This window comes from Antedon mediterranea, chromosome 6, assembly GCF_964355755.1.
Source record: "Antedon mediterranea chromosome 6, ecAntMedi1.1, whole genome shotgun sequence".
NCBI lineage: Eukaryota > Metazoa > Echinodermata > Crinoidea > Comatulida > Antedonidae > Antedon > Antedon mediterranea.
This window is the reverse complement of record NC_092675.1, coordinates 10,335,728-10,359,646: the sequence shown is the minus strand read 5'-3', so window position 1 is coordinate 10,359,646 and position 23,919 is coordinate 10,335,728. Positions and strand designations below refer to the sequence as shown.

At 31.8% G+C, this 23,919-nt stretch overlaps 1 protein-coding gene across 1 annotated transcript in view; it reads left to right on the top strand.

Annotated features, from left to right (window-relative positions):
• Positions 1 to 23,892, top strand: part of LOC140051422 (lysosomal alpha-mannosidase-like) — a 32,683-nt gene extending 8,791 nt beyond the window's left edge. Inside the window, exons 6-24 of the mRNA XM_072096634.1 lie at positions 551 to 622; positions 850 to 966; positions 1,404 to 1,604; positions 2,199 to 2,253; positions 2,621 to 2,660; positions 3,004 to 3,073; positions 11,124 to 11,240; positions 11,830 to 11,946; positions 12,589 to 12,718; positions 13,184 to 13,272; positions 13,747 to 13,968; positions 18,049 to 18,167; positions 18,787 to 18,888; positions 19,318 to 19,405; positions 19,862 to 19,942; positions 20,266 to 20,490; positions 21,714 to 21,863; positions 22,498 to 22,615; positions 22,772 to 23,892. Coding sequence (XP_071952735.1) covers positions 551 to 622; positions 850 to 966; positions 1,404 to 1,604; positions 2,199 to 2,253; positions 2,621 to 2,660; positions 3,004 to 3,073; positions 11,124 to 11,240; positions 11,830 to 11,946; positions 12,589 to 12,718; positions 13,184 to 13,272; positions 13,747 to 13,968; positions 18,049 to 18,167; positions 18,787 to 18,888; positions 19,318 to 19,405; positions 19,862 to 19,942; positions 20,266 to 20,490; positions 21,714 to 21,863; positions 22,498 to 22,615; positions 22,772 to 22,866 — 2,208 coding nt within the window. The 3' untranslated portion in view covers positions 22,867 to 23,892. The remainder of the gene's footprint in view (positions 1 to 550; positions 623 to 849; positions 967 to 1,403; positions 1,605 to 2,198; positions 2,254 to 2,620; positions 2,661 to 3,003; positions 3,074 to 11,123; positions 11,241 to 11,829; positions 11,947 to 12,588; positions 12,719 to 13,183; positions 13,273 to 13,746; positions 13,969 to 18,048; positions 18,168 to 18,786; positions 18,889 to 19,317; positions 19,406 to 19,861; positions 19,943 to 20,265; positions 20,491 to 21,713; positions 21,864 to 22,497; positions 22,616 to 22,771) is intronic.
• Positions 23,893 to 23,919: the final 27 nt, after the last annotated feature.

The following is a 23,919-nucleotide window of genomic DNA, read 5'->3' as shown; positions in this document are numbered from 1 at the left end:
ATCCAGGTTTTAAATAGGGAGCTTTTGATTTTTACGATGACCGGCAACCAATGTCATGTTAATTCATTGTGCACATGCAAGGATATTGGAATGTGTTTCCTCACTCCAGTGGCAAACGATGAAACCCTGATTGACCTGAGTAGGTTGTTATTCATCGAAAATCAAAAGCCCTAAGACTCTGGTTAGTATATCTAGTCAAAAATTGTTAACTTAATTTAATTAGGCTCTGATTGAGTTAATATATATATGCTATTAGTATACTGTGCACATTTTTTCTGGCTGTTTTACTTTACCATTTTGATTTAGTTTTTTGGCTTGTTTTGTTTTGTATTTCCATTGAGATCCAGCCACTGATACCCACAGCATTGTCATTTTTTCAGTAATTTGCCTTTGTATTTAAATACTATAGTATCTATATAGTATAAAAATTAATTATGTCAGTCCATCAATATCTACTTTTTACTACTACATACTATAATAATAATATTTGAATATGCTAACTTATAATTATAAGTTGAAATAAACAATCTTGCATTTCAATGTTATGTAGGATGATAAGAATTTGTCAGGCTACAATGTTGACCAAAGAGTGACAGATTTTATATCGGCTGTACAAGATCAGGTAACAAACATGTCTATTTTAAACAAAATATTCATGCAAGAGACACTCCAAAAATGTTTAATAATAGAAACTGGATTTTATCTTGTTTGTAATCCGCTACAGATGATTTACATTGGTAATTACCATTTTAATGGGTAGATTAAAACAACATTTTTGTATACTGGCTATATACTATACTGATATATATGTATCAAGCTTTGTTTAACATTAATATTGTTTTTGTACAGGCTAAACATTTCAAGACCAATAACATCATGATGACAATGGGAATGGATTTTGAATATGAGAATGCCATTCCTTGGTATAAAAATCTTGATAAGCTTATTAAATATGTAAATGAGAAGGTACCGTATGTTTTTTTTTAATTGATAAGAAAAGAGATAGGATTTATCATTGATAAAAAGAAGTTTTCAAAATATACATTTATTCAATAATTGTGTTTGTATTGAACCCAATTTAATCAAGATGACAAAGGACATAATATACAGTATTAGATTGTAAAATGTTATCAGATAAAGTCCCGAAAAAATAATTGCTTCAAATGTTTTTGTTGAATATGCCATTTTAATGTCACAAATAGTTATCCACTTTGACTAAAAATTGGGTCTACAACTAAAATATTGTTAAAATATTTAAATTTTTGGTTAAATTTATCTGTTCATTTTGTCTTTTTATGAGTGAAATCATTTTTTTTTTTCATCTTGGAATTATTTCTTTAAAAAAACCTGTAATGCATTGTGCTTAAATTTCAATTATAATACATTTGTTTTATATCTATTAGACAAATTCTACAAACATACATCTACTGTATTCTAACCCAGCATGTTACGTTAAAAGTTTAAATGAAGCTGGTGTAACATGGAACACTAAAAGCGATGACCTATTTCCTTACGGTGATGCACCACATAACTACTGGTCAGGGTACTTCACCAGTCGACCTTCCATTAAAGGTTATGTCAGAGAATCAAATAATATATTGCAGGTACACTAAATTCCTTTTTACTTATAAAAATCCTAGTTATTTAGAAAATGACACACCTGATTGTATTCTTGCAATTTGATTGGTCAAATACACATCATGTGTCAATGAAAAAGTGATATCCAATGGTGATAATAAACATGCTCTAATGCCTGTTCTTCTTTCTTAAAAAATTTTAAAATTTTTGACATGTGATGTTGTTGACTGATAAATGAATGTTTTGTATTTTGTTGAATGGAGATTTTCAACTCATGAAGTATTCTCACCATTCTATTCATAAACATTTATTATTTGTATAATATTTGATATTGATGTTGGATGATTTGGTTGTGACAGTGAAACCTGTAAAATCTAACCTAATTGATCAAAAGACGATTTAATATCAAGTTGTTCCATGCTTGATGATGATGATACCCAGGTATTCTAATCCTGCCTCATCTCACAACAACAAATTATCTCCACCCTAATTATTTGCTTTATTTATTAAATTAAGATTTGTAAGATTCACTAATAATATAGAAAATCCATCCAAACATACAAGATTACTTTGTATTTGTGTATTCTGATAGTTTTTTCTTTTCTTCCAATTATTTATAGATATGCAAACAATTGGAAATTCTTAAAAAATCTAAGTTCTCATCCGAAATTCTCAGTAAGTTTATAAAGTTTACAAATTTTATTTAAAAGGTTCAGTTTGTATTCCAAGCGGAGACCACTTAGGCACTTTAGGTTGTCTCATGGTTTTTTTTTCCAATCTGAATTGAGACAATCATAATTTCCAAACTTGAGTTTTACATAAAAAAGTACAATTTTTTTTCTGAGGTCAGTCTCCAGTCTAAACAGAAACTGGCTAAGCATGAGTTTTACAAGGTTTTTAAAACATGATGCTGACTAGTAACATTTTTTTTTTTGTATTTGGTTTTCCGTCTCAAAACTTTTTAATGGAGAGTGTGTTATAATGGGTTTTAAAAAAAATCACAATTATTTTGTATGAATAACATTAATCTACGTTTATATAGAGCGAGCCATGGCTGTTGCCCAACATCATGATGCAGTCAGGTAAGAATTTTAATTGTTTTATGAGAGTGTTTTATAAAATTAATGTTTAATCAGTACAAGTAAGTAAATGAGAATTTAATCGTTGTTTGCATTATATTATTTTTATTACATCTGTCAATATGCATTTTAGTGTCACCCTGTTTGTGTTATTACAGTTACCAAGATTGATAGATACAGTAATGCATTTGTCTTGATTGAAATTGTTAAATTACTGAAAAAATATTAATGCGAGGCTAGTGATCTAAAAGTTGTGTTAGAGTTCCATCCGACGAAACCTACTTACTAGTTGGTACACATCAAAATTTTCCAAAACATCGTCCTAAATATTTCTACCTTATTTCAGTGGCACTGAAAAGCAACATGTTGCTGATGATTACGCAAAGCGACTTTCTGCTGGTCGAGCCAGGTGTCAGGTGAGACTTTTTTATTCTACTTGTTCATTTGAATGGGAAATACAATAAAATCATTATACTTACAACATTTTGTTTGACATACCCTTTTTTTCAATTTGTGAAGTCAACATTTCTTATTTGCTTTTTCAAGGGTAAAGCTCAGTCTACACTATCAAACTTTATGTGACAACAAAATGTGATGTGCCCATATCAGGGTTCGTACGCATCCTTAAATTCCTTGAAAGTCATGGAAAAATAAATTACTTTTTTCCAAGTCCTTGAAATTGACATTTGTCCTTGAATGTTATGTTATGTTGTTCGATTTATATAGCGCTTACACAATCAAAAGATTGTTCCATACGTGCTGAGAGAAAACTGTAAGAAATTAAAAAAAAGATGGGTTTTTAAAAGTGTTTTGAAAACTATGATAGAGGATGCATTTTTAATAGGAAAGAAGATTGTTCCACAGTTTAGGTGTTAAGGCGGCTGGGTGGAACAAAAAGTGCAGATGGATTAGTGTTCGACCTAAGCGATCTTTTGCAAACTGAAGATCTACGTATAATTAAATTGGAAATATATTATGGGGATTTGTCATGAAGAGATTTATATGTAATTAACATTAGTTTAAAAATAATTCGTTGTTTAATGTCCTAAAAATTGTTATAATAATGAAATGTAATATGAATCTATATATAAATTATGGTTAATTCTGACATAGGCGAGCACAATGCAAAAACTTCGGTACAAATCTCCGCCTTTGATACCTACCTTATCTATCTCAGATGTACCGCGAAACGTAGATTTGATAACATTAGTGTTCAGTTCGACGCTTTTGTTCCATATTTCTATCTTAGGAAGATATTATAAAGAGTTTTTTAACAAAATTTATGATTTCAACAGTAAATTTTCAACTCAATTTCAATTCTTCGCGGTAAAAGTAATTTCCGGGTTTACGATAAGTTCACCTTGCAACAACCTGGTTTCAACTATTGTCTCTCTTTTATACACAAGGGAGCAGTTAAAATAATAGATTTGACCCTAAAGGTGACTGGAAACAGGCACTTTCCATCAATCAATACAGTGAAGACGAAAAAAAATCAGATAGTTGGACTGGAGCTTAAGTTGGCCATTAGTCATAGCCATTTCAGTTTTTTGTTTATTTTAAAACATACCGCGCGTGTGTGAAGTAGACCGGGCGCCCGGAAGATTTATTCATGTGAAAAGATACAAAAGGTTTGATGATGTAGTTAGGTGCGTATTAGGGCGAGAAACAATATTCGACATTGCTGCCGGGTCACAGCCTGTACATTGGGCCTGTGGGGATCATAACATAGGGGGGTAAAAATGCATTTATTTATGTGAAGCGATACAAGGAAAAACTTTTTTGGATATCATTCGCAGTGGGCTACTAATCATTACATCACCAATGACAGCAACTTTATCCTGTACGGGGCGCCAAACAGCAACATTTTAGGGCCACGCCCAAATGGGTTTATTCATGTGAAGCGATACAAGGTTGAATCTTTTTTTAATGGCAGCAGTATATATTGGGGATGACAAAAACACCAATGACAGCAACTTTATCCTGTACATAAGCTCAGACAGCAGCCCTAAAGGTCCGCCGTTTACTGTTCGGTTATATACTCGGTGCGTATGTCGTCTAATAGCGTTCAGCTGAGTTAGAAATACGGACTCGGACTGACAATAAATACACAGTAGAATGATAAAACAATAAATAAAGACAGCAGTTGTTTCCTGTGCCAAATCATCAAACATCAAACTCTTAGGAACTCGCCCAAAATGGGTTTATCTATGAAGTGTGTAATCATTTTTGAAAAAATGTGTTTTTTTTTCACTTTATCCAGTACACAGCAGCTCAAATGCCCACACATTCACGATAACGAGTGACTTTTATTTTATAATTGAAATATATCTTCATTTTGGAATAATAAATAATACCAACAAAAACACTTAAAATAACCAACAGCAGATTTGTATTTTAGGGTAACATTTTGAACAATCAATATTATATCAAAATCATTATTTCGATCAAAATAATATAATTTAAGAATATTTTTCAGATAAACTAAATAATTACACTCATAATGATCGACACCGGTACCGATTATTGTACATTATTATTATAACTCGATTTAAATATCGTTTTAATTACACACTAGACACTTAGTGATATATGAAAAAAGGCAACGAAATCTAAATTTGCAACATTTTTTAACATAACATAACATAAAGTAAAGTAAATAATAGTTCGAATTCAACATAATCACTTAGAGAATTGGTAAGGTATAGATTAAACTATCGGTGGCACACTATTACTGTATTTTTAACTCAATTTAAATTTTTAAAAAGTAACCTTTTTCATGTGAATTAGACTGATAAAAACCAACAAATAACTTAATCTGCGCTGCCAACATTTTAAACATCGTTACTTGTCCATAATGGATCGACTATACTGTATCGATTACTGCACATTGTTTTACTTTAACTGAAACAAAGTCAAATTTTTAATTGTTACTGTACTAACATTAGACAGTGATATCTGATAAAAGGCAACATTAATTAATAATAATAATACTGAACCAAATTAAATATCGTTACTTATCCACAATGGATCGACTACTGTATTGATTATTGCACATTATTTACTAACTAACATAAGAAAGTTATATCTGATAAAACGCAACAAACTGAATCGAATTAAATATCGTTACTTATCCAAAATGGATCGACTACTGTATTGATTACTGTACATTATTTTACTATAACTGCCCTAGTCAAATTTAAAATTGTTACTGTACTAACATTAGACAGTGATATCTGATAAAATGCAACATACTCAGGACCAAATTAAATATCGTTACTTATCCATAATGGATTGACTACTGTATCGATATTGCAAATTATTTTACTATAACTGCCCAATTCAAATTTAAAATTGTTACTGCACTAACATTATACAGTGATATCTGATAAAAGGCAACATTAATAATACTGGAAAAAATTAAATATCGTTACTTATCCACAATGGATCAACTACTGTATTGATTATTGTACATTATTTTTCTCTAACTGAACCCAGGTCGAATACATTGTAAAAGCACAATTGAGCAAAGACATCGAGGTTACTGGCTGTATGCATTAAATAACTGAATATTGTACATTCATCATATTCCATTGTTACTAGCTAAACAGAATACACGATATAATAAAACCAATAGGGGCTATTGGATTTCTTTTTAAATGATTTGTGACAGCGTCATTTATAAATTTGATTATATCACACTGTAATGATACTGGATTCTTCTTGCCAACTATCTATGGATCAAATAGTTCAGTATTTACATTTGATATATTATACAATATTTACTTCAAAACTCTCAAATGTTTCATGTAAATGATTAAAAACTATTAAATCAGCCGTAATGCTTAATCTTTTGAGTTTATCTATTCGTCATCATCACAGTCACTTTCACTGTCACTGTCATCACTCCAAGGTTGGTCATCATCGATTTCAGCTTCAAAATCTATTATTTCAAGTTCTTCATCATCACTTTGTTCCAATATTCCTGCATCAGTATCGTCAAGAACTGTGTTTGATTCAGCACTTTGTTCCGAGTGTGGATCACTAGTCAACGTATCTGGTAGAGCATTTCCATTAAACCATTTAGGTACATACCTTCCATCACCATTATCAACCCATCCATAGTTTAATGGGTCACTGTAGGTTTTGTGTTGGCTGAGGAGTATGAGCGTGTCTCCACATAATAGATACATAATTTGCCCTCAACAGATGCTGGGTGATTTCACATGGTGGCAATGACGGAACAGTTGATCTTCTTGAATTTCTTCTTTCCAGTTGTCATTTTGCAAAACGATTGGTACCTGGCCTCATTAATACTGTTCATGCTTTTAAACCCATATATCTTGCATACATAGGCAGTGACTGCGGGTTTGTCCATCCTGTCACCACAAAGCGATTTTAATGCAGCAGCATGTTTCTTGTCCTTCACTAAATAATATGTAAATGGGATTGACTTGCCTTTGCGGTAAAATCCAGTATCATTACAGTGTGATATAATCAAATTTATAAATGACGCTGTCACAAATCATGTAAAAAGAAATCCAATAGCCCCTATTGGTTTTATTATATCGTGTATTCTGTTCAGCTAGTAATGGAATATGAGGAATGTACAATATTTAGTTATTTAATGCATACAGCCAGTAACCTCGATGTCTTTGTTCAATTGTGCTTTTACAGTGTGTCGGTAGTTACACTGCATGTAAAATATTCGACCTGGGTTCAGTTAGAGATAAGTAACGATATTTAATTTGGTCCAGTGTTATTAATGTAACAATTTTAAATTTGACTTGGGCAGTTATAGTAAAATAATGTGCAATAATCGATACAGTAGTCGATCCATTATGGATAAGTAACGATATTTAATTTGGCCCTGAGTATGTTGCAGATATCACTGTCTAATGTTAGTACAGTAACAATTTTAAATTTGACTTGGGCAGTTATAGTAAAATAATGTACAGTAATCAATACAGTAGTCGATCCATTTTGGATAAGTAACGATATTGAATTCGATTCAGTTTGTTGCGTTTTATCAGATATCACTTTCTTATGTTAGTACAGTAACAATTTTAAATTTGACTAGGGCAGTTATAGTAAAATAATGTACAGTAATCAATACAGTTATCGATCCATTTTGGATAAGTAACAATATTGAATTCGATTCAGTTTGTTGTGTTTTATCAGATATCACTTTCTTATGTTAGTTAGTAAAATAATGTGCAATAATCAATACAGTAGTCGATCCATTGTGGATAAGTAACGATATTTAATTTGGTTCAGTATTATTAATATTAATTAATGTTGCCTTTTATCAGATATCACTGTCTAATGTTAGTACAGTAACAATTAAAAGTTTGACTTTGGTTCAGTTAAAGTAAAACAATGTGCAGTAATCGATACAGTAGTCGATCCATTATGGACAAGTAACGATGTTTAAAATGTTGGCAGCGCAGATTAAGTTATTTGTTGGTTTTTATCAGGCTAATTCACATGAAAACGGTTACTTTTTTAAAATTTAAATTGAGTTAAAAATACAGTAATAGTGTGCAATCGATAGTCTAATCTATACCTTACCAATTCTCTAAGTGATTATGTTGAATTCGAACTATTATTTACTTTACTATTATGTTATGTTATGTTAAAAAATGTTGCAAATTTAGATTTTGTTGCCTTTTTTCATATAGACATATCACTATGGTGTCTAGTGTGTAATTAAAACAATATTTAAATCGAGTTATAATAATAATGTACAATATTATAGGTACCGGTGTCGATCATTATGAGTGTAATTATTTAGTTTATCTGAAAAATATTCTTAAATTATATTATTTTGATCGAAATAATGATTTTGATATAAAATAGATTGTTCAAAATGTTACCCTAAAATACAAATCTGCTGTTGGTTATTTTAAGTGTTTTTGTTGGTGTTATTTTATTCCCCAAATTAAAGATATATTTCAATTATAAAATAAAAGTCACTCGTTATCGTGAATGTGTTTGTATTATCAACATTGTTGATCACGAATGGAGCCTCGGGCATTTGAGCTGCTGTGTACCGGATAAAGTGAAAAAAAAACAACATTTTTTTAAAAATGATTCATACTTCATGGATAAACCCATTTTGGGCGAGTTCCTAAGAGTTTGATGTTTGATGATTTGGTACAGCAAACAACTGCTCTCTTTATTTATTGTTTTATCATTCTACTGTGTATTTAGGCTATTGTCAGTCCGAGTCCGTATCACGTATTTCTAACTCAGCTGAACGCCATAAGACGACATACGCGCCGAGTATATAGCCGAATAGAGGGAAACTGCGGACCTGTAGGGCTGCTGTCTGAGCTTATGTACAGGATAAAGTTGCTGTCATTGGTGTTTTTGTCATCCCCAATATGTACTGCTGCCATTAAAAAAAGATTCAACCTTGTATCGCTTCACATGAATATACCCATTTGGGTGTGGCCCTAAAATGTTGCTGTTTGGCGCCCCGTACAGGATAAAGTTGCTGTCATTGGGGATGTAATCATTAGTAGCCCACTGCGAATAATATCCAAAAAAGTTTATCCTTGTATCGCTTAACATGAATAAATGCATTTTTACCACCCTATGTTATGATCCCCACAGGCCCCATGTACAGGCTGTGACCCGGCAGCAATGTCGAATATTGCATCTCACCCTAATACGCACCTAACTACATCATCAAACCTTTTGTATCTTTTCACATGAATAAATCTTCCGGGCGCCCGGTCTAAAGGTACAGTAGTTAAAAAATAGAAATTATACTGCAAATTAATAAAGATCAAATTAAATATACGCCATAAAGAATCGGATTATATTGTGGGGAATAGTATTATAAAATTTGATGTGAGATTTGATGATAAGACATTTAGTTTAAAATCGAGTGAAATCCCGATAGCTGAGTTTTATTGAGTAAGCTGGCAGGAATAACTGTAGGCTTTCTTCCTGTGTCCCGTTAGGACCGAGATGTCTGCTCATGTTGCAAGCTGTAATGTCTTCTTTCTTGGGCCCACTCAGTTAGTTTCACAAAAGATGTTTAAATTAAATAATGTATGAATAATTATTAGGAGTCATGGTATTTATTTGAATAAATGCCTCTCCAATAAAACATCACTTTGAATAATAATCCCCCCCCCCCCCCTCAACCCAACTATCTAATAAACGTCCATCCACATTTATAATAACACAATTATACCATTTGTAATAGAATTCATCGCACTGTTATCTGCAATTTACCAAGCATTTGTTATTCTTTTTTACCACTTTTCATATCTATTAGAGGATTTCATTTGATTATAAATGTTACCATATTATTAAAACTAAAAAATTTAACATATATCCCTAGAATAAGCACCTCCCTCAAATGAACTCCACCTCCCCAATGGGCCCTACCAAACAATAAAGACTATACTTTAAAATGTTATTAATCATCTAAAACACTGAAACAAAGTAGTTTAGTTTTACGAATGTCAAGCATTTTAAATAATGGTAACCGACAGAAAACGTACAAGGAGAAAATTATCATTCCGAGAACCATTGTCTACACTTCCTAGAGGGGGAGCGAGCGAAGCGAGCTCACCCTCTAGTTCTTTGTAATAATGTTTTAAAAACACTGAACAATAATAAAAGTGTTACTTAATGTTCTTAAATGACACCCCTAGATGGCCGGAAATGGTACTTGCGCATGTAAAATTCGCCTTAAATGATACTGCATAGCCCACTAGAAACAGCAAAACGAACGGAGCTTATGTTTTCCGCCGGAAAACACATGCGACTAACAATCCCTGATCCCTGATGAAGGTACTTCCGGTACGATAATAAATGCTAAGCATTATAATCAATTACAACAAATATTAATATTATTTTTCCCTCGTGGATTGACCGTGCGTCATCGATCAAAAATAAAGGCGAAAAACATCTCTAAAATGGGACGGTCATCGTTATTTTTTGTAAAAAAGACGATTCGTAAACTTCGTAAAATACACGATTCGCTGTATGTTTTTAGTGGCTACAGTACTTGAATTTTCTGAAAAACATCATAACTACGAAATTCTTCAACCTTAAAAAGTAAAAATTTTTATTCTGTTAAACTTAATATTTAGGTTAAATGTTTAACTTTTGACATTGAATGTCCTTGAAATGTCCTGGAATTTTACTAGCTTACAGGTGTACGAACCCTGATATATGGATACGATGATGTCATCACTACTTTATTTGGGCACGTCACACATTTTTGTCAAAGTAGTTTGATAGTTTAGACAGAGCTTAATAAATGAGAATTAGAATGAAATTAGCAATTTGAAATTCGGCCTTGTTAAAAAACAGCATTGAGGTGTGTCACCGTAATCAAATAAAGTATATTACTGATATAGCAAGTTTGACCAATTTTTTACATTATAAATTTAAAATTTAAAACTGATAAGTCTTTGAGTATGTACTTTTCAAATGTATATTTAGGAATTGATTGGAACCACGATGACATCATTGGTGACTGGAAAAACTGGAATCAACGAAGCACAATATTGTGAATTTACAAATATAAGTATTTGTGCCATTACAGAATCTTCAAACAAGGTATGTATATTATATTTCATAGTATAATACTGGATTTTACATTGATTTAATGTATTATTAAAGTACATAAATAATAAATCCATTTATTTTTCTAATTATATCTTAAAAAAGTGCATAATCTTTTAAATTATGTACGTAAATACTGCATTCTATGTTCCATTTTAAAGATATTATCCCCTTGAAAAATTGTTTTTTTTTTAAATGTTTTGTTGAATATGCAATTTTATATTTAATGTCACATAATAATTATTCACTTTGACCAAAAATTAGATCAAACAAAACATTTTTTACTTGAAAAATGGGTTTTTGGTTGAATTTAACCCTTTATTTTGTCTTTTTATAAGTGAAAACATTATTTTTTAGTGCATAAATTTATTAAAACTGCGAAAAAGTCTTTTATAAATCTTTTCATGTTTTTTTTGTGGACAAAAATGAAAAACAATAAAACTAAATAAACAAAATTCATTTTGAAAATTGAAAAACATTAAAACTAACATCCATATTGTTCAATATTTATGATATAATCATATTTTATTTAGAAGAAATTTATTTTTAATCATTGATTTATGTTTTTTTTTTTATTTACAAGTTTATTGTAACAGTTTACAATCCGATTGCTCGTGCAGTTACAGACTATGCCAACATACCAGTTGATGGAAACGTTTATGTAGTCACAGATGAAAATAAATTTGTCATCAGCAGCCAGGTAATATTCAGTCATTTGCTACATTACAATCTGCTTCTGAATATCCAGTTATATAAGTAGCAAACATCATTTGATAAGTTTGTTAAATATTAGAGAGTTTGGACAAACTCACTTATACGCATACGTACCCTTATCAATACTTAATACATTTGAATATATAGTTTTTCCATTTGGGCAAAATCATTTTACTACCGTTAAAGGTCTAAAGGTATGTAGGAGGCAGGCCTAGGTTAATCAGCGCATTTAGCCTAGGCCTAACCAATATTTTTTGCTTCTCTGTCGTTTTCTTGAAACATTTTTATACTAAAACTCTGTCTGAATTTTCTTGAATATTTTATGTTGAAGTTTTGATGATAAGTGCTGCATTTAACAATACAACTTAATTTTCAAAGAATAAATCTTAAATGTGTGATTTACACATCATAAGGCATCGAAAATCAGCGTACTGATGTAGTACACAAGTTTTACCCATACGTGTGGAGGTTTCCCAAACTGCCTATTCCATTTTTTTGACTACTGAATATATATTTTTAACAGAACACCATTACTGCATGCTAATCTTCCTATCAATTGGGAATTGTTATTAGTGGCCTTAATCATAATATTAAGATTCTACAATTTTTTCTTTTATGTATTGTATAGGTATTTGATGTAACAGCTGAGACAAAGCGTATTCGCAGAACTAGAAAAGGTTCTAGTAAAGTTCTCATCTTTCCTTACTCGGTGTCTGCATTGGGGTGGTCAGTATACCATGTGACAGCTCAAAGCTACTGTAAGATTTTTTCATTAGTAGATAATAATAATATTTAACAAATTTAACAAAAAGTAATATACCAGAAACAATTGATAAACAGAATAACTGCTCTTGCTTAATCAACACCAATAAAATATACAAAAATACATACAAAAAGAAATTAAAGAACAGTTTTACTTAATTACTTAAACCCAGAAACAGGAACTCATTTTTTCATGTTTTTGGAGACAATACATCTTTAAATTCAATACAATTACTGTATGAACAAATCCAAATTGTAAATCATTGTTGAATTTATTTAGAAACTCCTATATATAATGTATTTGCTTGTAAAAATAAATTTTGTCAGTGATAAAGATATGATACTTTATTGGGATAATTTTGTATACAATACAGCATAGAGATATTATAGTGAATAATATCTCTATGAATACAGTTTATGACGTGAGAATGTAATAATAGTATTTGTTTTGTTCTGTATAGTAACCACAAATGAAATGAACTCTAAGGGAATTAGCAAGTACACAACTGCAAGGATTCCATTTAATGGGGATACAACAATAAAAAATAAGGTAATAGTGGGTTTTCGATTTGCAGGGATGTCTCGGACCCAATTTTGTTGGTTCAGGTTGAGGTGACAACCTTCGATTACAGTACTGTATGTGTCACAGACGATTTGGCCCAAAGATGATTAGGCCAACTTTTAGTGAGAAGATTCATCTCACTTTAGACCAAACCAATGATTGTTAATATACATACCCTTTTTTGTTGGTATTTATCAAGTTTTTAAAGGTGTTTGAACTATCATTTACACATTTTAATATGGATATTGCTAATGTTGATATATATAAAATAAAGATTACTAAAAAAACATAATTTTATACGCAATTATTTTGAAAACTTTGTTATTTATAGATTCATGAATTGGAAAAATGATTTATAGTACGTCCTAGATTGTTTTTTAATTTTTATTTTATGTTTTATTCTTTCTTTTTCCAAAATAAATCCAATAGTAAACATAATACACTGATTGTATTTTATTCCAGATTTTTAGTCTTTCTTTTGATGGTACTACTGGACTTCTGAAATCAATGACTAATTTGCTGACAAACACATCAATCAAAGTGAACCAGTCATTCTACTGGTATGATCCCAACACAGGTGATAGCGTTAGTAGCCAACCTTCAGGTGCATATATCTTCCGTCCTATCAAGTCAACACCAGAACCACTGTTTAATGGAAAATCTGTGTCTTTGTCAGTCATAGAGGTAATCTTATCTACTTTATAATTGTTTAGGCCAATTTACACAGACGAGCAGTAACAGTAATAAAATTATATAATTTATGTTATTCCTTATGACCACGCATATTAATTTAAAAAATAAACAACTTAATTCATTCGCGGCAAGGACGCGTCGCCCGTGCAAGTATAAAATCGATAAAAATTGTATAGAACCTTATTTTATAAAATAGGGGTAAAATGTACACACACACACGATTGTTTTTATAGTACTATGTAGGGCCTACTGTACGTACAAAATTCGGAAAGTTAAAGGGGGATTCTGGGTTTAAAATTGCTTTTAAATATCGTTTATTTATTAAATAAAAAATATTATAACAATATAGACATGTCAGAATGAAGAAGTAATAACGAGAAATTAAACAAATTAAATTTCATATACATTTTAGGGTAAATTCATGGAAAGTCTGTTTTTCAGCAGCTTAGGGAAGCTCATTAATATTCATGAGATATTCACAAAATCACGTCATCAGTGGATTCCAAACTCGCGACGTCAAGCTTCTTGTACGTTGTGTTCTCTCTCCCCTGTCAAACGACGACCACCCGATCATTGTGAAATACATTTTTTTGTAGATTTTCTAAACTGGGCCTAAAGTGTAGCATATATTTATTTGACATTTAATGAAATACAAAGTTTAGTACAGATTACGGAGTCATAAATTATACTATTTTTATACCTCGAATAGTACAGATCGTATATCGGCTTCACGTACTAGGCTAGGCCTAGCCTAAATAATTTTATTCATGGGTGAGAGCCATTTCTGACTAGGGATTCCATGCCACGATGGCTACGTTAAAATATTGGGGCCATCATGGGCCTAGCTAGCCTACTACTAAATGATTGGCCCATAAATAACAAAACTCAGTGCATTCCAAACCCATCCTATCAACCAAACTCCTAAACAATCTAAACCTAAAACGTTCTACAAAATCGGCTGTAAATATTGAGGCAAAACAAGGTCCGATCGCCGTCCGCACGTATGGTGTCCCGATCGTCTAATTAATAAGTAGGCCTAGTTTACTCTCCAAAAAAGCGGATACTGCATCAAGCAAATAGACCTCCTAGCCGATCCGGCCCAGTTAAAAATTGAGCTAGCTAGTGTAGTAGACCCTATGCGAATTGATACTACCAGGCCTTTTACTATAGGCTACACTTGTTAAAATTAGCAATACTTATGTTTATACAAATATTCCAACTCTCTCATTCGAGCTATATTATCTATACCATTCCGGTAGGTCGAGTCAACCTTCAATCAAATACTGTACATCGTTCATGTTGTGATTATAGACGGGGTATACTCGACCCAACCAGTTTGGTATTGTATACTGTATCTGCTTATCACGTGACGATGCCAGGCATGGAGCAGAGAGAGCACGTGTATCGTCGTCTCGCTCTCTCCTCGCTCAGCAGGAATGTATACGTTACGCTTCATTGATTTTGAAGGCTTTCCCTAAGTCAGTGCGAAAATCGGCAAACGTAAAGTGCAAACCTATCTAATTTTTCACTGTTTTGATGGATTTTCATAGAAAATTGACTTTATAAATGGGAAGACCGACTAAAATTACATCAGATAAGTATAATTTTACAAAAGTAATTGATATGGTTAATGATAACGAGTCGTCGGAACATTGACCATTTCACGAATTTCCTATTCTGTAACCACAGTGTGATTTTGCCGTAGCTGCACTTGTAATCTGGCCTCATTTCACAGCCTTCGTTCTGCTTCACTGGGCGCTTATATAAATTGAAACTTTTACCGTTCAAGAGACAAACAAATATATTTTACATTTTTTACTATTCATTTTAAACCCGGAACCCCCCTTTAATGTGGGTTCGTTTTTTCAAGACCTTTGATTAAAGTCCAGACAAAATTACTTTTTGAAAAAGTCATGGAAATATTTAAAAATCATATACAGTAGGCTATTCTGTTTTGTTTATGTTTGTCTTTTTTAATAAAACAATTGCTCCGAACAATACTTACAAACAAGAATCATTAGGCCTAGGCCTAGTCGATGTTTGATAATAATATTATTTTCTACTGCTCAGTCAGTGCTAATGCTGCGATTAAATTGACAACAGTAACGCTCGACTTCCGCTCGAACTCGAACAGGCTCGACAGCCTGCTAGGCATACCGATGTTTCAATGCTGCGATTTCTGTTGACAAAATTTACGCTCGACTTCCGCTCGAATTCGAACAGGCTTGACAGCCTGCTAGGCATACAGATGTTTCAATGCTGCGACGCTCCACTTCCACACGACGCCGCAGTACTGTAAACAGAATAACCATGTGTGTTTCCCTGTTGTATACTGGTATTTTATTTGTCTGGAATCAATTAAGTACGTAAAAGGCCATATACAGTATGCCAAAATAACAATGTCGTCGAAACACTGTCTAGCACCGTTCTACGACTCAACTTTGTGAAATTTTTTTTCCTCTTTGTGGTTTAATTACCACTTTTAAATATTTATCAATATCACAATGAATTTTTGAATAAATGTTTTCATACTTTTTCTATATTTCCTTAAATTTTCTCGTTATACTTGATAAATAATAATAAATCCAGAAAGCTTTATATTGTAATGATGAATTACAAAACAGGTGTGACGCCATACAGGACTCCATGAATGAATTACCCTACAGATAATGTAATGAATGACCAGAAGATGTTGTTTATATTTTACAACATCTATTGTTTTCTGATTTACTGGCCATTGTTAATTGAATATTTCTTTTTGTCAATCAATCTTTTTTAATCAATCAATTAAAACGAGATTAAAGTTAGTAATTATTTTACATCAAAAATGTTATGACACTTTCGTTCGTTCCTTGGGAAATTAATAATTGAATTCTTTATAATATTCGATAAACAATACTGACAAGTTTTTGAAAATAAATCGGCAAATTATTGAATGAAGGTATATATATATATATTTATTTAATAATTATGATGAACTATATAATTTTATGACTTGTATTCTTTTGTAATTATTTTCTGTTTTGGTTTTATTATTTGTTACTAGACCTACAAAAACATAATTTTAATACTATTAAGGTCCCATAGGTCTACGGTTGTACAAATGAATTACACGATTTTTAAAAAGGCCGATATGGCAAGTGAATTGAAGGGCGAACACACGTGGTACAAACAATGTAATGTACTCTCTCTGGAAGCTCGAGTGTTACTTTTGTCAACAAATCGCCACTTGCGTATTGAGCTAGCACGGAACAACAAACACTATACTCGAGGTTATTAATGCCAGCCAAGATTCGGCACTTTGATCGTTATTCATGCAATGCAGTCGCTACATACAGGTTTATGCCTTAACCTCGTGGGCCACATTGGCGGTAGAGTAGGCCTAGTTCTAGTATTAAAACAATCACGAGGTAAAACTGTGATTTATTTATTTTTTTTGCCAAGCATTGTTCACCATATATTTAACGTTATCGATAATAATAATAATAATAATATTGTATGACGTAACCTAGATAATACGGCGTATTTTAAGCATAATAAAAGCGTAAAAAGCCTTAACAAAATGTTGTTGTTTTGTCCGATCAACATATTATGATCTCCGCGTGAAACACTACCATCAGTCATTAATACGGTAACCAACAAAGAACAATTCTATGGCTGTCTTAACCCATTGGTAATGGAATATTCCAAATATTAATCCCGGCGCGTCGCTGTTTATGGTTATTCATCCAGGTTAATAGCCGCGCGTGGCCGACGGTCCGACGCGTCGGATACGGGTCTACTTATTCTGAGAGGCTTCCTTAATACACACAACACAAATATTGAGTGGCTGAGCAGTTAAGGATGGGTCATGAAAACCTATAACCACAATAGAATTGACAAAGGTTCAAAGGTAGAACATAGTTGTAGTAGATAGAAGTAATAAGTGTGCACATTTTGTGTATAGCACTTGAGATTGAGTTGAGTCTGTCTGTATGTGTCCATGTATAGTTTTCTACATGGATGGATTCTACTTCTACTTATTCCCATTGTGTTCACTATCAATATTTGAGTGCAACTTTATTTTAACAGGGTAACCTCATCCAAGAGGTTCATCAACAGTTTCAACCATGGCTTAGTCAAGTGGTGAGAATTCGAGAAGGCCAGGATTTTGCCGAGTTTGAGTGGACTGTAGGACCAATTCCAATCAAGTATGGCAATACTTTCTGAAAGAAAATTAGATAAAACAATATATAAAATAAAAAATTAAAAAAATGAAATCCTGCCTGAACAGTGTCATTGTACATTATACAAATAATAGATGTTTATAAGTTGGATGGTGAGAAGATTTCATCCGTTGAAAAATTTATTTTTGTTTTTATTCGATTGACTTTTAATGAGGCGGAGCCAGGTTGAATATAGAGCAGTCACATTTTCATTGAATATAAAACATTCATTATTTTTTGTATATAACACACCTACTTTAAGTAAATTTATTCATTGTTAATCATTGACGAATGCTAGGCTGGGAAGCTTGGCAATTCATCATGGCATGGTGCTCCAACTTACGGCGCGCACAACAAGTAGATTTTCTATTAAATCAGTCAACAACGTCGCATGGCAAAAATTCTCAAATTGTTTACAGAAAGCTAGACATGCATTAGAGTGTGTTAATTATTACCATTAGATCATATCGCTTTTTTGTTATGTACGTACTGTACTTGATGCGTAAAGAATACAATCAGGTGTGTTATAAAACAAAATGAATCATTTACTATATATACAGTAAATTATGTTACGTTTGCAGTAAACCTATTTTGTTTTTTTCAGTGATAATAATGGCAAAGAAATAATTAGTCGTTTTGATTCAGATATAGAATCAGAGAATATGTTCTACACAGATGCCAATGGAAGACAGATGATCAAAAGAGAGTAAGAATCCCATACTTTTATATTACTGTATTTATTATTTTATATTTATATTATTAAGTATTTGTATTGCCATAGATAAAAACTTCTATTCTTCGTTTGTGTCTATGTATATGTGACGGTATACTTTTATTTTCATCAATTGATTTGAACTTGAATTGAGATTGATTGATTAGCCTCAAACGTGTTTACTGTCAACCTCATTTTACCAAAAAATGTAAAACCCCAACATACAATTCCCCTCATTCATTTATTGGGAAAGTGTAATCTTAATAGTGGCCTTTGGGTGTCCCAAAGGAGGGGTTCTATTGTATAAAAGCTTACATTGCTATTTGAAAAATGATTTGTAAACTCTGCCTTCTAGTTTGTGGCCCTCAACAGTTTATGGTAAAATTATAGATGAATAAATATAAAAGAAAAATTTTGTTTAAGGCTGAATCATCGTGACACATGGGACTACAAAATTACAGAACCAGTTGCAGGCAATTATTATCCAGTTAATAGCAGGATCTGTATTAAGGTAAACACAATCTTTATAAACCAGAAATAAAATAAATAAAAACCAGAAAATAAATAATAATAATGGTAGATTTAACCAATAAATTCAATAAGAAGCAGAGGAACCATTTACACCGCTCCATACTCCATATGAGAGCTCGTCGGAGCAGTACTCACAGGAGCTCGAGAGAAAAAGACATTTGTCTATCATATCCTATCAAAATAAGAATTAAAAAGATAATACAAAAAACTGTAATTGATTGTAGGTTAAACAATTGTGTTGGAATAGTTTGTTGCTTTTAATATACTACAAACATTTTCTAACAAACAAATGCTGTATTTTAGCCAATTTTCTAATATATGCCCTAAGGCTTTGATAATCGAGTGTCCTGACCCTGGGCGATGTTCTTGTTACTGTATCCATTAATGAAAAGAAGCATAGCAACTATATATTTTACTTTTATTTTCATATTTATAGGATCCTAAAGCACAGCTAACTGTGTTAACTGACCGTAGTCAAGGTGGTAGTTCCTTAAAGAATGGATCTATTGAACTTATGGTAAAGATGTTTTACTTATACTATAGCAATTGTGTTTTTACGCAGTAGCCAAGAATTATAATTGATTATTTGTTTACTTGTACTTTTATACATCAGGATTGGCCCATTTTTAAAATGTTAACATTTGAATGGTGCTCACTGACTATGAAAAAAGAATTTAGCAAGACTCTAAGCAATCCATACAAATGCATCTATGAGTTTTAGCGACAGTTGACATTCTTACAAATTAATTATAAAAACGAAATTTAGAAAAAACAAAGGGTATATCTAAACTTACTTATACTAAACTTGGTCACTTTAAAATTAACATTAATTTATGACAGATACATCGAAGGTTACTAGTTGATGACTATCGAGGTGTTGGTGAACCATTGAATGAATCTGGACAATTTGGGGATGGATTGATGGTGCGTGGCAAGCACTTTGTACAGCTTGCAAAGCCATCAGATGCTGGGAAAATGCACAGAAGCCTTGGGGAGAAATTATACATGGCCCCTATGGTGATGTTTATGCCTTCTGCAGTAGCAAATACGGCCAAAAAGATAAAAGTGAGTTCTTGAAATACTACTTACTTACTACGTACCGTCCTCATTATGAGGGTGGTTGCAGTTCTTCCATTTCGGTCTGTCTGGACGATGTGTGATGCTATGTGAATTTTCAAACCGGTCTATGATCTGATGCTGTATTTCCAAGATGTTCATGATCATCATCTGCCTCGGGTATCTGTTCATTTTCCAAAAAGTTTATTTGCAGTTAAGGCCAATTTACAGAGACGAGCGGTAATGGTAATAAAAATATAGAATCTATATTATTCCTTATGACCATTACACAAAACGTGGATAGATACAGAATCTACGTGGAACAAGCTACATGGTTTTCAGCTTGCAGTTACCGTTTGTCTGTACATTATCCTTTATGCTTTCTGCACTCCCTTTTGTGATTTTTCTCTTACAGTGTTTTTAAGTCATGCTTTTGGATTAATTAGTGAAAGGGACCATTTATTTGAACGTATGGCTTGCCATATTATCATAATATTTCTAATTCCAATCGAAATTAGATTTGATTTACTTTTATTTTCTGCATCTGCCATCTATAAATATTCATGTGATTGTGATTGCATAAAAACAAGAAATACAACATTGAAGACAAATAGTTGAATTTTTTGACAATATACATGTCCATTTTGCGTATCAAAACATTGTCGTAGCATGGTTGTATAAGTTAAAGATGTATTGTCCCTTTGACTAATTCCAAAAAAATGTGAAAAAAAAATTTTTGTTTAAAGTGAGTCATTTTGAAGTATCATAATAGTTATTAACTTTCACCAAAAATTAGTCTGAAATACAGACAAACACCTCCTCAACCGTGACGAGTTGTAAACAATCCTAATAAGCATAATGCATACTCTTGGTTTGAAATCTTTGTTTACTTTCCCTTGCGACAATTTTCCAGACGAAATGTAATCAAATTAATTTACCTGTTAATTACGTAAACTTGTTGTTTTTGGCTCGAATTTTTGACTTCAAGTGAATAACTTTAATATTATTTTGATATGGCCAATTTAAATTCAGAATATTTTGACCTTCATTTTTTGTGTTTCAAGGGACAATACATCTTTAAAGTATTGTCTGTAGTTTTATAGTTTACGGAGACTTGAGAGTAGTATTTTCCTTCCATGTGTTCATCTGCTACACAGTCTGTAATAATGTTAATACCTGCACTGATTGTGCTGTCATGTTACAGTTCACTTACATTTAAATTTCTTTAATAGGGTTCATTGTTACAGCACCAAATTCCAGAAAATGTGCATCTCCTTACCCTGGAGAAGTGGGGTGATGATACAGTGTTGTTGAGGTTGGAACATCAATATGAAAAGACCGACAATGCAGACTTATCAAAGAATGCTACTGTTTCTTTGAAGGTAAAACTATCTAACTATCTAAATAGGGCCAAGCTACAAATAGTAAGGTAACCTATTGTATTTGAGGTGCTAAATGATATATAATATAAGCCTAATTAAGGCTTTGACCCATTTATATTCAGATTTACAATTATTTGAACATGATTTAAGCATTTTTCACATCTGCTCCTGTCTGGCTCCGGCACATAGATGTTTCGTTTTTACAACGCACAACATGGCTAGCACGCATATCGATTGGCACATAGGTGAAGTTCAATATTATTTGCCGGAGCCGAAATGGAGCAGTGTGAAAGACACTTTACACAGCATGGATGCCAAAGTACTTACAGTTTCCAGATCTGTATATTATTTTATAATTTCCTGCTGAATATAGAAATGATAATTGAAGTATTTAACTACTATGGAGTACCTTGAATGAGGGAGTTGAGTAATTGGTCACATGTCTACCTAGCCATCAGTGATATAGATGTATGAATGCCTGCAGGTCATGGGTTTCAAGTCCCACATGAGAATTACTTGTGTTCTCAATGTACATACAGCATTATAAAGTACAAAATTACGTCAGATTAGAGCAAACATCTGACCAATTTCAGAATTGTTATTCTATTCTTTGTAATTTTATTAATTTTTCTAGGGTCTGTTTGCTGACTTTGACATTATAAGTGTGCAGGAGATGACGTTAGGTGGCAATCAACTGTTGTCAGAAGCTAAGAGGTTAAAATGGAAAACAGCTGATGGCTTAGTACCAACAGGTAAGAACTAGAAGACAATTATAAATTTAAATTCTTATACTTAAAAAAAACTCTTGAAATTCTATTTTATTTTAGGCTAGGTGTAAATCTACTTTTAAACCTAATAATATCTTTTTTAATTGGTTTTAATTAAATTTTGTGTTTCTTTTTTAACAGATTATAAGCCTGAGCCAGTTTCAGCAGACACACTAAGTGTCATGTTGACGCCAATGCAAATTAGGACATTCATAGCCAAGATTAAAATGCATTAACTTGTTTATACATCAAGTAATGCCTAGTTTGGTATCCAGTTTATGATAAATAATAGTCATATTAATTAAACAGTACATATCTTTCGTACATATCATATAGGGAATATTGTATACATACAGTACACTAAGAATTATATATTTTTATATTAGAAATATCAGCTGATAAATAACAAACAATTGTAACTGACTTTTCAGATTAAAGTATGTTCATGCTACTATATTCTTTAAAAGAAGTTCTATCTTTACCTGGCTATCGCTTTGAAGTTATCTATATTTGTATACAGCTACAGTATCATTGAATCATTGTGCTAAATAGATAGATGTAGCTGCATTTATTTTCTTATCAGTTTCAGTGTGTATTTATTTAGTATTTTATTTGATCATTATGTTTATTTTATATGTTACAATATGCAGTTGATATAATGATCACTGAAGCAATATATATTTACTATTTTTGTTTCTTTCAACAAAACATTTGTCAAAACAAATATTTAATAGGGTATGTTTTATAGGAATATTTATTTCAATTTTGATATTAATATAACTTTTATGTGCGCTGTAATTATTCATTTTGTTGAAATTCATTTGTATAAAAACACATGACATAAATAAATTAAAGCAGCAAACTTTAGAATTTATTATTGTATATTTTGTTGAAAATGTTAATGTTCACCAAAAAATGCATTGTTTGAAATTAATCTTTATTAAATGATATCTTGGGATAGATAAATACGAAACCAAACTGGATGGCACTTTTTGCGTGCCATACAATAAACCTGACCACATGTCCAATTCGCGTATCAAAACATTGTCGCCACATGCACGAGTATTCTTTCTGCTGTAGTGTAGGTAGGTTGAATACAAATAAACGAATAATATTAATGCACTTTATTACTTGCAATTAATTGTATACATTGTATGGGATCTCCCATTGTATGTATCTCTTATTATTATATCAAATAAACGGTTTTTTTGAAATTCTTTTTACACAAAAGCTTAGGCTAGCCTAGGAGGAGGGCAGGCTAGGCTAGTACTATACTCTAGATATTATTA